At 42.0% G+C, this 18,955-nt stretch overlaps 1 protein-coding gene across 1 annotated transcript in view; it reads right to left on the bottom strand.

Moving 5' to 3' along the window:
* The window catches only part of SLC38A1 (solute carrier family 38 member 1), a 75,877-nt gene that overhangs the window by 11,039 nt on the left and 45,883 nt on the right, over window positions 1-18,955 (bottom strand). The window contains exons 6-9 of the mRNA XM_061206268.1: window positions 3,264-3,337; window positions 1,718-1,810; window positions 1,332-1,413; window positions 264-346 (exon numbers count right to left, since the gene is read on the bottom strand). Of these exons, the coding sequence (XP_061062251.1) occupies window positions 264-346; window positions 1,332-1,413; window positions 1,718-1,810; window positions 3,264-3,337 (332 nt within the window). The remainder of the gene's footprint in view (window positions 1-263; window positions 347-1,331; window positions 1,414-1,717; window positions 1,811-3,263; window positions 3,338-18,955) is intronic.

The following is an 18,955-nucleotide window of genomic DNA, read 5'->3' as shown; positions in this document are numbered from 1 at the left end:
GTGCTTTTGGACAGAGCACTGTCTGTTGCTGGTCCCAGGACCTCCCTTCTTCCCTCCATGGTTTAGTAGAGGGATTGCTTAGGAAGTCACATACCAACCAGTGTTTTTATCCCATATTAAAGTCAAGCCTGATTAATACTTGTAATTCATCACTCATTTAATCTTTACCCTACAAGTGAAAGCAGAGGGCAAAGTTGTTCGTTTTTATTAGGTTTCTGATTCATCTGGGTATTGTAGAGACTATGAGAAAAGCAAGCTCTTACCTAAGTTCTTCAAGAGACACAGAGGGAGAATTATGCCAAAGGTAACTACCACCACCAGAAGACGGCCATCCACGTACCAGGCTCTGAAAAGCATGTGAACAGTTAGGTCACATTTTCTTAGAAAGTGACTTTTCTTTCCTCACACGTACAATTTCACAATATTTAAACTCTGTTAACTGTTATTAATGTTTACCATTAACTTTTACCATTATTCAGGTTTTATCCAACCACTCTGACCCAACCACGAGTCACTTACTCTCATCTCTCTCCCCATGCAGCAGAAGAAGAGATATTGCTTCCCCCCTCACTCCCACTGGCTAAGCCTGCCGTTCCTCTGAATTATTTACATCGTTTCAAAGCTGAATGCACACATCACCTTCTGTCAGATTACAACTTCTCTTATCAATTATTTAAAGAGAAAGTTCCTTTCTGTTTTGCTTGGCTAATATCATCGAAAAACAAGTCACCACAAGTAGCCATTGCTTTCTCCCTAATCCCTTGGATTTGACCTTGAATCCTGATGAAAGAACACTAGGAACTCTGGTTTCTATGATTCTCCCTTGAAAGAAAACAGAGAAACTAAGACTGACAAGAACTGTTAAACAAGAGGTAGTCAAAACACAGGATGTACCAAACGCAGCTGCAACATTTTCCAAGGTTAGCTACATCTTTAATGAGGTTGGCTCATGTCAATTCTGCTCCCCAGATGCTCTGTCCCTTCTTTAAGGAAGAGACTCGGGTCTTAATCTTGCTTGTTCCACTTCTGTGTCAAAAATACTCCATATCTGTTCTACTTCATAGAAACTGGATGTAGATTTCAGGCTCGTGGGAAATTGCAGCACCTAGCATTTTCAGCATGACCTGATGAATCTACCTTTTAAATGCTCAGATTCAAATGGCTCTGCCTGCTTCCTTCATTTATATACACCCCCAGAAACAACAAACCAAGAAAAAACAGCCTAGGGAAAAACTCTGTTTCTGCCGTCTTCATAACACAAAAACGTTGGTTAGCCCACATCTCAGTTAAAAGCATTTTAGTTATCTCACAAACAACGGTCTATAACTTACGAAAATGTCTCTTCCTTTCCCATTAGAAACTTTATGGCAGAGGGCAGTTCGTTTTTTACTATGAAGAGGTAGCTCAGCATTGCTAGAGGAAAATGAGAACATTTTTAGAAAGAGGATACTGAGGCTCACGTTGCAAGCTACATAAAAGGTCACCAGCCTGTTCCTAGACTAACCTTCAATAAGACACAAAGACAGCTGTAGACACTGTCCCAGTATCCTTGGTTAAGTGACTACTGTCTCTGCTGGACTTTCCAAGTGCCATTTTAGCAGTGAGAATGATACTGCTTGAATTATGTTAAAATTCACGTGGCCACCCAACCACCAGGATTAGAAAAAAATAATAGTGTTCACAACTTTAATTGTATAGAAAAACACGATCTTTTTACCTCCAGTGTTCTGTAGGGAGGTGGCTCCAAAGATGACAAGTTTCCCTGTGGTGCCAAAGACCTGTTCTCCCAGCTTTTCATAAACCATGCAGCCTGTTTAAAAACCACAGTTGAGAACAGAAGAAATGACAGAGTTCCCTACGTTCAAAATAGCCAAGATTTCATCATTCTATTGACAATTCCCCAAGTTATTGTGTCTTTATCAAAAATCACACAAATAGCCTTCTTGGCTTTGCAAGGGTTAAGGCATTCTCATTACAAAACAACCCCTTGACATTTTAAAATGTCAGACATGACCACCATTTTTTCTTTTTCAGGTTGGCTACAAAAGCACTGCAAATAAACGATGAGGTCATAAGCCTTATTTTTTTTACTGTCTCAAAAGTCTCCCTACTTTACTGGGGGGGGAAGTTCCCACTCTGATCTTATTCTCAGGTCTGGTGTGTATCATTAAAATAAAAATTTGATTTAAAAATAAAAATCCTGATGCTTGGGAAGAAAAGTTCCTTTTGAATGAATTACCTGAACTGATTAGGCTAACAAGGAATTATCTTAGTAATATTCCAACAATGCCTCATGGGTCCTAAATATAGTAACAAGCTTAGAAACATGTAATAACCATGACATCAGAATTCTGACCTGTGATAAAATTTAGTTCAGAGATTTGCAACTCACAAAAGAGGGAAGCAGGTAACTGTCAGGAGAATAATTTGGCCATAGCAAAATTCTACAGTGTTCAGCCGGCTCATGTCAATAAATACTAAAATGTTAAACCATTCATTTAAGAAAATGGGTTTATATTTCTTTGTAACAGTTCAGCTCACGTTTTTCAAAAGGTTCACAGGAAGCAATATGGGTCAGACTATAATTAAACTTTTGTTTATTCTCTCATAAGACTGGTGTTTAAACTAGACAATGGTTAGATCTGCAGTTTATTACAAAATGTTCCAGTTAAATGGAGTCATCTACATACAGTAATAGTCGGCCAATGTGGTTTTAGCTAAAGTAAAAGCCAAAGTATTACAAACGTAATCCAGTGTCCCAGGAACAGAAAATAAACACTTCAGGTATTACACTGCCCAGACAACCTGAAGTCTTTTCACAGCACACTCACTCCCATATTGCATTGGGAATCACATTTTCTCCTTGGAATATGCACGAAAGAGAATGAAAGCTCTGTTTACTTTTGAAACCTTGGAGGCTATAATATAAAAACATGGGATCCTTGGTCTGATTTTATAAAGACCTAAGGAAAAAGCCGAGGCCTTTAAAATGAAGTCATCTTAAACTAGAAAAGCAGGTATAATTGAGGGTTCTCTTTAAATGGCAAGGTTATTTGCTCATTGTTCGTAACAAGTTAACTTATATGTTGCTCTATCTACTTCTCTAGGTAAATTCCTCTATAGGTCTTCCAGTGACCACAGGTCAAAGTATTGTTTTTCTTTAATAATCAAGTTGCTGAACAGGGAGAGTATCATTTGTTCACAATATCACCATGAGAATCAACTACCCTGGCTTTACAAAACTAGACGTGCTATCAGCTTACCTGTTTCCTTTGAACAGATCAACAGAAGGTTGATTGAATATATAGACAGCAGTGTTACTGAAGTCAAAAGTACCCTAAAGCAAAGAAAATAAGTCTTGTGATAACCATAAAGAACACAGACTCTGACCTTACGTTGCATTGGGTTGGCCAAAAAGTTCGTTCAGGTTTTGTGTAACACGTTACGGAAAAACCCGAATAAACTTTTTGACCAAACCAACAGAAAGGCCAAGGCTGATTTATATGTTATACGGTTAACACTATTCATTGACAGGATCCAGATACTGGAACCTATTAGTCACACCCTCCTTAACATCCTCAATAAAAACGTTCTACCAAGTAAAGAACTGCTCATTAGAATGTAACTCCAAGAATTCAAATGCTTTACTTAATCCTAAGCGTAAACAGAAATAGCTCTCTGGGATCATTTCAGTTGAGGTGACTTTAAAACTACATTGTGAAAGAAAGCTTTTGTGGTCTATGGTACACTTGCTGTGACACCCCCGTGAGGAAGTGTGAGAAAGGGGGGGTGAGGGTAGGAGTGGGGTGAGTGGGGATGTTGAGGGAAAGGCTTGCAGTGACCCTTAGGTCCAGGACCACGTGACTGTGGGCACCTTGCTTGATGTCTCCCATCCCTCGCCTGTAACAGAAGGTCAAATGGTGTCTAGGTTCTTTCCACCTAATTACTCTATGGCTATCTTTGAATCTATACATTAGACCACTGAGATAATTCACTTTTTTTTGCACCTGGTTCCTCTTAAAATAATAATAAGTTTCCCTCTCTTAACGGATGGGAAAAGTTTGACAATCAACCGGAATGAAAAGACTTTGTTGAACGACGAACTCATGTTTTTGTTTTAGTACATCTGGCTCATTATCAAACCTTCCTCGAGAAAAAGCACAGTTAAAATGATGTGGGAGATGGCATAGATTATTTCTGAATCATTTGGTTAAAACAGACCTAAGAATTGCAAATAAAGCTTATTTATTTAAAGAACTAAATTCCAGTCCCCTAGATGAGACCGCTCGCTTCCTGATGTAGGGAAATATGTCCCAGGAACAATGCATTACTGCAATTGATTCCATGTTTGAGTAATTAAGGCAATTATTTTTCTAGCCAGTACTGCTGAGCGGTGCTTGGCGCCTTGTGCAATCCTCTCTGCGTGGGTCTCTTCCCAGCCCTTCCCCCACTCCGCACACCTGCTGAACCACTGCTCAGATGTCACCTCCTCAGGTACCTTCCCTTGCCCCAGGCAGAAACACTGCTTCTTAGCTTTCTCTTGTCTCACGGCATTTTGTTTCTCCTCTGTTTCAACCATGGGGAAATAAACGGGGGAGTACAGACAGCCAAGGGCAGAGCAGACAGACCGCCAGAGACTGGCCAGAAACCATAAAAGAGTGACAGGGCTCGGCAGAGGTAAAACAAACACTGGGAGAAAGAATGGAAAATCTAACTCTTCAGGTGAAGGGCCAACTGACCAGCTAATAAAGGGGAATTTAGGTTAAGATATGATTGTAAGGAAGTACATTCGGACATATATTGACTCAGATCCCTGAGTAAGAGGGCGAATAAGAGGGTAAGTCCCTTATTACCTATTCTGGTTAAGGGACACGAAAAACTGAGAGCCAGCCTTTATCAAGCAATCCAGCAGTTTTGAGATCTGTAATGGAACATGATTTGCTATGCTCTGCCAGAGAGTAAGAGACAGGACACAACTGTGGTACGATTTTTCCTTCATCTTATAAGATAATATTTATGTTAAGGAAGCAAGCCTTGAGTTTCACTCAGAGTTCACTCATGTTGATACTGAACCCTAAGTGGCAACTTCCACATGTGCCTGTGACAGGCCACAGGGGATTTCTGTGGCACAGAAGATCCTGGGCTACCAACTGGGGATAGAATGGATGCAATTAGAGGATTAGCCATGGGCTCTTCTGAAGTGACCCTGTCCTCTGTTGAATTGACTCTCCTGGGACTGACCTGGGGAGGAGAGGACATATCACCACTGGGTCCCAGGCTAATAAGTGAAGAGTATGACTTATTCGAAATATGTACGCTGTAGGAGGGATAAGTACTAACATCTACCTAATGGGTAACCAAAGGCCCTCAGCCAGGGAGAAGTGGGTCCTCAGCAGCAAAAGAAACATTCTACGGAAACATCTGTTCCCCCAGCTAGTAGCCCTGGGACCACATGTTCTTGCACATAGCGGCCCTGAGCCATTCTTTTGGGTGGACTTCTCTGTAGATGATGCTCAGCTGGCCTGTGGCCCTTGGCAAAAGAGAAAGGATTTCTTCATAAACGCGTCTCACCTCTTTTTCTTTTCCAAGTGGGAGAAAAGTGTTGATCAGGGAAGATTTTAGCAGGGAGCTCACCTATCTCCTTCCCCACACCTAACAACAGCAGAATGACATCCTTCCACAGTGATGACAACAAGCCCCTTGCTCCCACGTCTGAGAGACATCACGCCGCACCCCAGGCCAAACGACCCATAGTAAGTCCGACAGCCAATCCCTGAAGACCCTTTTCTCCATCCCTCCCAACATATAGACCTTCCCTTCCAAGACTGAAAACTAATATAAAGCAAAAACCTTTTTCTATCAGGTCACTAAAAGGCAACTTCTGTATGTAAAATTCCATGACTGCTTTAGCCTATAACAGAATCTAGCATTAATGGAATTAAAATTTAGAAAAGTATATCTCCCTATTTAGATCCTTAGAAAGAAGCAATAAAATATCGAATTGGTTATCACAGATCCTAGAATAGTTTAAGAGGATCCAGTCGGAGCTGACATCTAAAAGAAAGAGCAGGGAGAATGACTCGTGAGACTAAGGACTTATTTGAACATTTCTTCTATTTTGAGCATGACTGTACCCCTATTTACCCAAGTAAGTATTTGTACATATAGTTTGGTTTCCTGGAGGAGAAACATAAGCTGGTATTCCTATGCTAAGAGGAACAGAAGTGATTCATTTTTTCATTTCATCTGGGTATCATGTAAGCTTTCACACTGCTAACCATTGACCAAAAGTTTTCATATGGTTGGGGCAAAAGCTGCTCGCTGAAAAAGGCATGTTTCAATGGGAACCAAACCTCAACAACAGGCAACCGAGTTGTCAAGGTATTAATAGTTCAGACTGATGTTCAGCCTTGAAGAGAAGGGGACCTAGAACATATGACTGAACACGGGCCCTGGGGAAGCAGTGGCGGGAGAGTTAGTCTTGCGAAGAATGTGTTCAGGGATTCTGAGAACCCTCATGTGTCAGCGATACTTTGAAAAACGTGGTGCAGGGACATTCCAGTAGATTTTGTGTCCCCTGAGAAGAAAGAGGCTGGTTAGGAAACAGAATTCTAGACTCCTGGACTGGGGAGAGACCTTCAGAGACTACCCTGCCCAGCTTTTCAGGCAGGATGGGAAACCTCTATGTTCTGTGCCAACACATAGGCATCCAGGTCTGCAAAGTCTTCTCTCAGGGGACACATATGCAACCCATCCTGCTTCTGGAAAGTGCTGTGCACTGGAACTGAGGCTGAGCTGAAACTACTGCTGCTATGTTTATCTTGGGTCCTTATTTTACCCTCTGGACCTACTTGAATCTACTTGAAATCTAACCCCTCTTCCACCTAAAGGTCCCTCTGACGGTGTTCATTTTAAGATGGTGCTCCTTGACTTAAACTTCTCCAGTAGTTTCAGCTGTTCATCCTGTGATGGAGTGTTCAGCTGTTTACAGCTCAGTCGTGGTCCAGTTTCTCATCCATCCTTTTTAACGGCTGGGTGCCAAGAAAAGCATGATGCTCTCACATTAGTTTTTTTTAAAAAAATATTTATTTATTTATTTATTTATGGCTGTGTTGGGTCTTCGTTTCTGTGCGAGGGCTTTCTCTAGTTGTGGCAAGCGGGGGCCACTCTTCATCGCGGTGCGCAGGCCTCTCACTGTCACAGCCTCTCTCGTTGTGAAGCACAGGCTCCAGACGTGCAGGCTCAGTAGTTGTGGCTCACGGGCTTAGTTGCTCCGCGGCATGTGGGATCTTCCCAGACCAGGGCCCGAACCCGTGTCCCCTGCATTGGCAGGCAGATTCTCAACCACTGCGCCACCAGGGAAGCCCCCCTCACATTAGTTTTGATCCAGACAGTGCAAAGCACAGTAAGATTATTAATTTGAGTTGGACATCCTGCTTTTTTTTTTTTTATTCTTTTTATTAGTAATGTTGAGCATCTTTTCATGTGCCTCTTGGCCATCTGTATGCCTTTTTTGCTTTAATTTTTTTATACAGCAGGTTAGTTATCTATTAGTTATTAGTTTTCTACTTTATACATATTGGTGTATATATGTCAATCCCAATCTCCCAATTCATTCCACCCCACCCCCATAACCCTGCTTTCCCCACTTGCTGTCCATGTTTGTTCTCTACATCTGTGTCTCTATTTCTGCCTTGCAAACTGGTTCATCTGTACCATTTTTCTAGATTCCACATATATGCGTTAATATACGATATTTGTTTTTCTCTTTCTGACTTATTTCACTGTGTATGACAGCCTCTATGTCCATCCACGTCTCTACAAATGACCCAATTTCGTTCCTTTTTATGGCTGAGTAATATTCCATTGTATATATGTACCATATCTTCTTTATCCATTCGTCTGTTGATGGGCATTTAGGTTGCTTCCGTGACCTGGCTATTGTAAATAGAGCTGCAATGAACATTGGGGTGCATGTGTCTTTTTGAATTACGGTTTTCTCTGGGTATAGGCCCAGTAGTCATCCTGCTTCTTTTAAGGCAAACTATTTTGGTTTTCATTTTTATGGAAGCAAGTCGCACTTTTCATTCTTGTTGAGCTTCTGGGGGAACTGCTGTTAGGTCAGTCTTCCTGGTTCTATTCTGTGCACTTCTTTTTTTTTTTAAGCCAAGTATAAGGCTCTGCACTTATTTTCATTACCTTTTATCTTTCCAGTCTTGTGATATTTTTTAAATTGTTGATCCTTTTTACTTATGTATCAACTACCTCATCCAGCTTCCTATCTTGAGTCTGCCTTCATCCAAGTCACTGGTTCTTTTTGAACGGAACAAGACCATCTGGAAAACGGCCCACTGTCCAGCCAACCGCTCCAGCCAGACACCTGGAGGTCATCCCTGACTTCTCATCTACTCACTCATTGCTCATCTCTAATTCACTGGCAAGTGTCCTAACATTTCTGCCTCTAAAATATATCCCAAATCCATACGCTTCTTTTTTTTTCCATCTCCACAGCCACTACTCTAATCCAAGCCACTGTCATCTTTAATTTCTGGGCAACTGTGATAACCTGTTTCCCTTTTCTTGACCCCTCTCATCCATCCTCCATCCAGCAGCCAGAGGTATCTTTTTGTTCTATTGCTTTATTATGTTGCTTCACCACTAGACTGTAGGACAGGCCACGATGGTTTAATTCACAGTCATGGCCTGTCCTACTTACCTGTTTACTTCCAATACCAAACACAGCACATAGCGGACTCTTAGCTAAGTATAAGTGAATTCACAAAGATTAGAATCTCATTTGTAAGCCACGTGAGACTGCCAAATATCTTGCTAAAATCAAGGTACACTCTGCTTAAGCCAGTTTGGTGACCTACCAGTTCACTCTTTTTTTTTTTTTTTCTGAAAAAGAATTTATTTTTATTTTTATTTTTCTTGAATTTTTAAATTTTATTTAATTTATTTATTTATACAGCAGGTTCTTATTATACCAGTTCACTCTTATCTCAAAAGATGAAGTTAGGTTAGCACGACTATTTAGGAAAACCTTATTTGCCCCCATGGAGCAGTATTTTCTGCAGTAATTTCATGTAAATAAGCTATTTAATAATCTGCTCTAGAATAATGCTTGGGATATACTTTTTACTACTTTTGAAAGCTGGGATGAAATTTGCCCATTTCCAGTCCTCTGGCAATACTCCATGATTTTTTTTTTAATTCATATGCTTTTTCAAAAAAATTATTTATTTACTTTTGGCTGCGTTTGGGTCTTCATTGCCGCGCGCGGGCTTTCTCTAGTTGCAGTGAGTGGAGGCTTCTCTTCGTTGTGGTGCGCGGGCTTCTCACTGCAGTGGCTTCTCCTGTTGTGGAGCATGTGCTCTAGGCGCACGGGCTTCAGTAGTTGTGGCTCACAGGCTCTAGAGCGCAGGCTCAGTAGTTGTGGTGCATGGGCTTAGTTGCTCCGCGGCATGTGGGATCTTCCCGGACCAGAGCTCGAACCCGTGTCCCCTGCATTGGCAGGCAGATTGTTAACCACTGCGCCACCAGGGAAGTCCCTCCATGATTTCTTAAATATTCCTAGATATTTTTACTCTATTTGCTGCAAGAAAATTTTGACTCACACATAAAAACAATGAACATCTAAATATCTATCTTAAAAACATTTATCTGTCATTGTTTTGAATCATATTGATAGGACTATGATTCTTGTTCTTCTGTAATTTACCCAAAGATTATATGGATAATGTTATAAAAAATTTCATTTTTTGAAGTATTTTATGCTAATGAAATGGAAAGCTGTGACAATAAATGGAACCAACACACTTAAGGTGATTGAAATGTTCTATACCATGGTTGTGGTGGTGATTCCACAACTCTATTTGGGTAAACTCATCAAATCCTATCCTTTAAATTGGGAAATTTTATAAATTATATCTCAAAAAATAAAAAGAAAAAAAGAAAAAAACCCAACCTCACAGCACTGTAAGGGAGATGAGACTATCTTTTAACAGCCCAGCTATATAACGAGAAATCATACGACATCCTTCAACTGAGCGTCAGAGCCCTTGAAAGAGGTGAAGATGAAGCAGCCGTCACCGCTGCGGATCCAGAAATAGCTCAGATGGGGGTGTTCAAGGCTGCCACGCAGGTGAGGGCTTTCAACTCTTCCAGGACCCACTCCTCTCAAAAAAGAGAGAACCCTTACCAACCCTCCCAGCATGACTCTCCCTGTCCTCTCCTTTGCCAGAGTTTAAAGCAGCTATTCTCAAATTTCAACGTGTATATACGTATCTCCTTAGGATCTTGTTAAAATGAAGATTCTCATCCCATAGGTCTGGGATGGGACCTGAGGTTCTGTATTCCTCCCAAGCTCGCAGGTAGTACTGATGCTGCTGGTACATGGACTGCACCTGGAGCAGGCAGGATGTGAAGCTGCCAGCTCTGGTCCCCTGGCATATCCATCTCAGTGTTTCTGTTTCTCACAACCTCCGAACCAGCACCACCACATCGCCCGCCAGCCGCCTGCAGGTATTCAGCGTGAATAACTACGACATGGATCCCACCGCTGTCCAGGTGAGACTGCACTGAAGGGAAGCATTTACAGCTGAACCATTACCATTCCTGTGAGTCCCTGACCGGCTCTCAGTGTGAGGGCGAGTCCTGTCTGCTTCCTAAGGGTAGTAGAGCATTACTCACCTCACCAGGATATATATTTTTAAATTATTTTCAACTCCACACCCTTCCCCACACCGCCATGTCTTTCCTTCCAAAAGGGACCAAAGGCTCACCACACTATATAATCTTTCCTCTTCTAAACCTGGTTGAAAGTATAAAAGTTTTTTTTTTAATGACGTCCAGAGATGCTTGTTTTATTTCTTACCAGGTGATTGCATTTCAGGCTGGTGACATCAAGCAACCGTCTAATTATCAACTAATTTTGTACCTCTGAACTACAAATCAACAATACAACTCAGCAAGGAGCAATGGGGTCAACGTCTAACTGGGGGGGGCTGGGTTTTCCAAATAAATGGTCTTGGTTGACAGGGTGCCGTGAGTGGAGCCAAGGGCAAGGCCTGAGATCGTCTGGGAGACCCTGACACCTGGTTGAGATAGGCTGAAACCCTGTGAATCCCTAGGCCAAGCCCTCCATCCCAAATCCTAAGAGCACAGCTATAATCTTCCTTTTTGTGGTCAGTTCAGCCCAAACAAGGAGCTGAGCTGGGCCTAGCAAAGTGGATCTGGGGCCTACTTTTAGCTGATCTGTCCTCCACCTGCACTCCCAACCTTAGGGCACAGCTCTTTCTGCAGGTTCTTAGGAAAAAGCTAGGCTTCTGGTAATTTCTTGTCTCTTTTTAGTTCTGCTTTGAGAAGAAAATGGAACATCAGTAACCAAGGGTGGGCACAGGCATCTCAGCAGAGCTCCAGTGGCCCCGGAGCCCACAGCAGGGGTGAGTCAGGTCTATGCTGGTGAGGGGTGCTCCTCTAGGAACACAGGGCCACAGCATCCTCCTGGGAGAAGATCCAAGGGGAAGAATTCATTAATAACATTCCAAGCTAGTAGGGGCTGTTCATCTAAGAAGGCAGAAACTGGGAGAGGGTCAAGATCAAAGAAGAGGGCTTCCCTGGTGGTGCAGTGGTTAAGAATCCGCCTGCCAATGCAGGGGACACGGGTTTGAGCCCTGGTCTGGGAAGATCCCACATGCTGTGGAGCAACTAAGCCCATGCGCCACAACTACTGAGCCTGCGCTCTAGAGCCTGTGAGCCACAACTACTGAGCCCACGTGACACAACTACTGAAGCCCACGCGCCTAGAGCCCGTGTTCCGAATCAAGAGAAGCCACCGCAATGAGAAGCCTGCGCACCGCAACGAAGAGTAGCCCATGCTCACCGCAACTAGAGAAAGCCCAAAGCAGGAACAAAGACCCAACTCAGCCATAAATTAATTAACTAATTAATTAAAAAAAAAAAGATTAAAGAAGAAAGAGCTAGAAGGGAGGGATGAGCAGCTCTTTCTTATCACATGGGAGGCACTCCATCCAAGTAAGCAATTACTACGTGAATCATTACCGTAGTTCCTCTTCTTTTTCTCACCAGAAAATTACACAAGCTTCCTTTGAGTTCTGGAGATCCCCTGCCCAAGAACCGACTGACAAGCGGGTGTTTTTCTCTGAGACCAAGACAGACCAAGTCATTTAGGAAAGGCTGGTCTCAACAGCATCTCTACGCCGAGGCTTCACGTGGCCGCGGCTCCCACCGCGCTCAGCCTGTGCTCACGGGCGTCTCTGAGCCATAGGGCTCTGCAGATGCGTGCTGGCACCCAAGGCAGGGCCAGAGCACCCGTGCTCCGCCCCCTGGTGCCCACAAAATCCTTCTTGAATTGAAAAGCATCCTAACGTTCTAATGTTATTTAATCATGCAAGTACCTTTGTTTCTATATTCTTTGATATCCTCAGTGCCTGGGAGAGGGTCTGGCACATAAAATGTACCAATAAATATTTGATGAATAAATGAATTATTTGATTAAAAAATATAAAACTTTTACCATCCTCATGATTAGAAGAGCCCACATAAAAACTACCTTGCTGGAGGAAAAGTGGTCTTTGTTGCTCGTCCTGCTTTTATCTAACGTCATCTCCCACCCAACCACAGCCCCTCACTCCCAAACTCACAGACATAGATGCTCATCATCTGCAAGGAAATGTAAAACCCCAGGACAAGGCAATTGGACAAATGGTAGGAAACATTCTGTTTTCCGGCCAATCATCTTTCTCCAGTCCTTCCCCGGGGTGCGGGTCTCTCCCAAGCTCTCTTCTACCTCCTCCCTTTCTTCCACATTTCCAGGCTGTCTCTGCCCTCCTGCACTTTCCTTCCCACTTTCTCATTCACCTCTTATCTCCACTCACCCTCCTGCTCTTCCATTGCACCCCTATTCTTCCTATGAGAAATATCTCTATGAAGTGAATAAAAATCTAAAAACACTGTTGAAGAGAGTGCCAGCGGGGGATGAAGGAAGGGCTGGAGAGCTCACTGAGGATGAAGTTAAAGTGTCACCCATCTGTATGATGAGAGAGCGCAGATTCAGGGCTTTTCCGGGCTCGTGTGACAGAGCACCAGTAGAGGAAGGGAATTTCAGGTGTGGGGAAGACCTGAAGGGGTTTAAGGGAAGGACCGTGGCATCTAAGCTGGACAGGGGAGGAAGCACAGAGGTCCTCAGTGACACTTAAGGCCAGGCACAGTGGGAGTATCCAAGGGGGAGCCCTTGGAGGGAAGTAGAGGAGACTGCAGTCAGAAGCGGGGTGTTTGGAGGGTACGTGCAGGTAGGTGGTGCAGCCTTGTTCCTGGGGGGTGCCAGTGGGAGAGGCTTACGTGGAGAGGAAAGGGCACACAGAGAAAGTTTATTTAACAAGAGCTTAGATGGAAGAAGACACGCCTGAAAATTAGGAGAGGGGGACAAGCTGTTCTGAGACTCTAATTCATGGGGAAATTATAAATATTTTGACAAATTCAAAATTATCTTTTACATACAAATGTACTCCTAGAGCTTTCATTTACTTCAATGAGAATTCAGTATAATTAATAAAACACTTTATTGATCACCACTAATAATAAATTTAAGCGTATTCACTATGTTGGGCCCACACTAAGCACTTTTTACAATATTTTACTTATGAGTAGTACTATTACTACCTACCTTACAGATAAGGAAACTGAAGTTCAGAGAGGTTGAGTATTTTGTCCAAGGTCACAAAGTGAGCATCAGAGCCCTCAAACCCTGGTAGTCTGCCTCGAGCCCTTACCCACCATGCTCTGTTGTCTGCCAAAGTCAAATGTCCACGGAAGAATGCCAGTGTAAAAAGCAAGACCCAAGCAGAAGACAAAAAACTTAGAGTCAAATATGTCAAAATGTTAACAGAGCCTGTTTTAACAGTAAGACTTTGGGTGATTTCTTTATACTTTATTTTATGCATTTTCAAAATGGTCTTTAATGATTATCTTACTTTTACAGTAACACTATTAAAATGAAAAATAAAGGAACCTTTCAAATGAAAAGTATTATTATTCCAAACCCTTTTTGGGGTGTGTGCATTTGTCTAAGCCCCAAGCTCATCAATATAGTCCCTATTTCATTTAAGGAGCTCAAGAAATGCTTATGGAAAGGAGCAGAAACATCTAATTATTCAGACCCAAAGCGGACTTCTTAGTCACTACACCCTAATTAAATTCCAACATTCTGAGGGTCAGAGGACCAGCACACTAGGATCTAGTAGCATGTGATTATTTGTAATATTTACAAATTGAACTAGAGAATGAAAGGGATGGTTTTTAAAGGCTGGGCAGGGAACAGGTGAGGATCAATTATTTGTATACAATTCCATTTCTTTCCTTGTAGGCAAATCGAACTTCTGTGCTGCAAAGTTTCTCTTGAACTAGCCTCACTATTGATTAGATATTTTGTTTTGTCTGAGGAAAGGAATACGCATCGCTGGTGACCAGACCAAATAATATCTAATATAATCCTAAAGAGAAAGAAGTGTTTAAAAGAGATTTGCGGAGAGAAATCGCATTTATCAGTTTAGTTGATGCTTTGAGAAGTTAAGAAAGTTAGGAGGAGGGCTGAGTTTAAATGAGGAAGCTGTACCAGCAGGAAAGAAAGCCAGATGCCACCACCACTTCCTGTTTTTGCCTACAGCCCTTGGTAGAAGGCTGTGGGTTTTGTGGGCACTCCATTTATAACTCTAGACATGGCTTCCTTCCTCTTCTTCCATTCTACAAGGATCACTGGTTTCCCTTCTCCTCAAACCTAGATCCTTACCTTTCAAAACGACGCCCCCTTTATCACACTCTAAAGATGTGACTCCTGAGTGACAAGAATTCCATATAACCATTAGGTAAAGGAACATGCTGTACTTGGTGGGCATTTTGGACTTCCATTCCAGTAGGAATGATGGATTACGGGCTCCATTCACACTTTCCAACTCTGTTTCCATGGTAACAACACACATTTAAGGAGAGATGGGAGAGTTAAGAGGAATACACCTTCGTTGCCCTCCCTTCCCCCATCCCACCCCCAACTGGTGTCATCCTGGGCAAGTTACTCAACCTCTGTGAATCATAGCTTCTTTATCTGTAAAATGGGGATGATAAATAGGGTTGTTATAAAGATTCCATGAAACAATGTATACTTTATAACTACCTTCTTTTTTTAACCCTTTAAAAAAGTAAAAGCCATACAAACAGAGGCTGCAGGTGGCTTTGGTTTTTGGGCTATAGTCTGCCGACCCTGATACAGATGTAGATCATTAATACCATGTGCCTGATGAAAGGTGAAGCGTGTGGCCATAGAACAAAGCAAAACTAACTGGCCCACATCAGGGCAGTTTTCTAATCTACTAAACCAACTACCACTCTATGAGTAAGAAAAGTTCAAGCTACTCTTGAAAATCCAAATTTCTGAACTATTTGGATCTACTGTGCAGATACACATCTGTCCTACTGTAACCCAGAAGAGTAAATGTTAAAGGTATTCTACACATCACGGCTGTGAACAGTACTGTTAAAACCTTAGACAGTTTAGTTAAGTTGCCTCTTGCAGACTAAGAAAAACACGGGGCTCCAAAATGGGGGCCACACTGCTGTCCTTGGGTAGTACCAGGTCACCCGATGCAACACAGCACAGGCAGGACTGAGTGAGCTCAGTGTACATGCTCTTGCACATTCGTACACACACACACACACACACACACACACACACACCACACTCCTACGTCTCTGGGGCCAAGAGAATCGATTTCTTGGAACCCCCTTATCAGACACATATCAGATGACTCATCAACTAAGCATAACTGCTCAACTTTTAAAAACAGTGGGTGGGACCCATCGCCTACACTTGCCAACTCTGTTTACAAAACAGGCACTCATTTTTTAGCACAACACCCCTTCCCCCTTTCCTATTTGCCCATTTCTGAAAAGTTCTTCATCCAGTGAATTTCAATAGAGTTCAATGGCACTGCCGCTGTCCTTTCTACATGTATTTCTAATGCTGGCAAGCCTGAATGTGCCATTGCTTCCCTTCCAGTATTATTATTCCCAAACAAGAGACTCTGATGCCAACGATTTTTGCTGCCAGCTGAAGGACAACAATTTTCTCTTCAAAGCATTTCTAAGGAACGGAGACTATAACTCAAAGAATTTTGAAAACAAGTAAGTGACCGACGTAAGATGTAAGACGAGTGCGTCTCTACCCAGGGACCTCCTCGGATCATCAGAAGAGCAGCGTTTCCTATTGACTTCCTCTTCATCGCCCTGTTTTGGTATCACAAAATCCAATTTGGTCTTTCCTTAAGAGGCAAAGAATTGCCTGCTTAGGAGCCCACAGAGAAGACAACTTAACATTTACCAGGAATGACTTGATAGATATCACACAAACCATCTTTGTTACTGCTAAAAGCAAAATTATCACCTTGGTGGGTGTGATTCAAACTTTTGGGAATATATGGAAAGTAACAGAGCAATGACAGTTCAAGAACATGCAGAGTATTTGCAAAGGTACACTGCAATCTCACTCCAATTTGGTAGAATTTGCTGAAAATGATTTAGAAACTCCAGAGAGCTATGCTGAGGCAGTTATCTGAGACTGCAAACCTCTTGAAAGAACAAGAAGCCCATTTTTGTGACACGATAGTAACGATCAAATAACTATAATATCTGAACAGGACTTAGGGCAATGTGTTGATGGCTCTGTTGTTCTAATTCCATATCTGCCTACCCCTTATGCAGGCTGAATTGTAAAACACAGAATTTAAAGAGAGAAGGCACCTGGTAGTCTGATCTTTGTTTATAGAGTCCTCATTTTATAGATTTATCTTTACCGGCATGGCTATTTACTGATTTGTTTGTAAACACTGTGATTATGGACAACACAATGTTGCATCTTTTTGGTGGTAGGATAATGATAAGTGATAATGGTCCACAAAGGTAAATATTGAGAGAGAGAGAAGAATTCACCTACAATTGGAACAAACAATCCACCACAAAGTGAAGGTAATTGCTGTAAACTGACAATGACAATTACTGTCCTTTTTGCAAACAGCAATTTAGCAACAAACGCCCTTTTAGCAATGCAGTGCTAACCTCGTACAGTATTCCTTAACATTCTCTAACTATTTTGAATTTTCAAATGAAGGAGGCATTCCCAGGAAAGTAACCAATGGGTGGTGAGTCCCTTCCTAAACTTCTATAATTTTCATTACATCTCCAGAGCCTACTTTAAATCTGAGGGTGAACTAAACCTCATAGTTGATGTTTTCCCTCTGATAAGTGTGCAAAATTATGAGAGCCACTGTTTGCCCTAAAGCCTTGTAAGACTATGTAAGACTATGCTAATTTTTACATATTCTTTTATTTCAGGGAAACTTTATTGAGAATCAGCTATAGGCAAGCACTGTTCTAGATCCTGTCGTGGGGAGAGAGACAAGGAAGACATTAATCCTGCCCTTGTAGGGCTCAGTGTTCAATAGGAAACAAAATATATACACCTAAATAATGGAAGTAATACTTGCTATTAGAAAGATAAAGGCTACACCAAAAAGAGAAGGAAGGGAGATCTTTCCTTCCACCTGGGAGGATCAGAGAAACACTTTTGGAGATGGCATCTGACCTGGGTCTTACGGGACCGTCAGGATTCAGAAGCACGGGGACAGCACGGGAGGGGGGTGGCAGAAAGGCCGAGGTGATGGGCACGCTGCCGGCGGCCCCTACAGAAGAGAGGGAGGCTGGTATAGCTGATGCAGAGGCAGTCTGCAGGGAGGTGTGGTGAAAATGCAGTTTGGAGCAGGTGGAACTGTACTGATTGCTCATTCTAGCTCTTGTGGTCTAAATAGCGACACCGAAAATATTTTTTTCTCAAGTTTTCTGCAGGAAAGAGAAAGAGGAAAAATCTAATCACAGTGGTTTTAAGTTCTCTAAAAAACAGTTTTCTCAACTAGTTTCTTCCCCTAAAGCACATGGTAAAAAGATACTTTAAAGAGTATAAACTTTCTACTCCCACTCCACCCCCAGACCCTGTGTCACCATCCAGAAGTAGCCACTGTCAACAGTTTTCTTGTTTACCCTCCCAAACAGTCTGCGTAATATATGCACATATACGCAATCTACCCCCATCCTCACTTCCACCCAATATTGTTTGTTTTTAATTTTTCAATACCAGTACATATAAGTCTATTTTACTCCTTTAAATAGTAGTCTAATATTCCATTTTATGGAACTACTATGGTTATTTAACCAATTCCCTAATAACGAACTTGGTGTTATTTGACTTTGCTATTTCTTGGTTTTCAATTCTTAATTACAAAAAGTTTAGTTAAAGCCCTGGAAGGAATTAAGTTCAAGGGCAGAGGGAAATCTTAAATAGCACATGAGGCAAAGTCAGGCACAGATATGACAAATATGAAGCAGTTCAAAAAGTTTACTGGTTTTACAATATACTTGAGGCATGTATTGTACTTGCTGCGACCAGGAACTTGACCACCCCTGATACACAATTTCGTACCCTTGGTATTGCTGAACTATTTTCATTACAATAAAGGTGACGGTTCTTGGTGGAACGGTAGTAAAATAGTTCAGGAACACTGACTGATTTTACAAGGTGATTTTAAAGAGCTAAAGGACTAACTTGCAAGTATCCACTGATAAGAATAAAATTTGTCTCAAGAAGTACATTAATAATGTAAGTTCGGCTTCTGAAGGCATCACTAAAAGGCAGTATAGTGTTTTAGATCACTCAGGTTCTAGACTCAAGAAATCCTGGATGGAACATGGAACCCTGGCTCCCCTATTTTCTAAGTTGTTATTAAGCCTCAGTTACTTCATCTGTAAAATGGGGCTAATATTTACTTCATAATGTTGTTGGTGGGGATTAGATGAGATAACATGATATATATAGTTACCGTTCAATAAATGT

Source organism: Eubalaena glacialis, chromosome 11 (assembly GCF_028564815.1).
Source record: "Eubalaena glacialis isolate mEubGla1 chromosome 11, mEubGla1.1.hap2.+ XY, whole genome shotgun sequence".
In the NCBI taxonomy this organism is placed as follows: domain Eukaryota; kingdom Metazoa; phylum Chordata; class Mammalia; order Artiodactyla; family Balaenidae; genus Eubalaena; species Eubalaena glacialis.
Note: the sequence above shows the minus strand (reverse complement) of the source record. Positions and strands in the feature narration are given on the sequence as shown.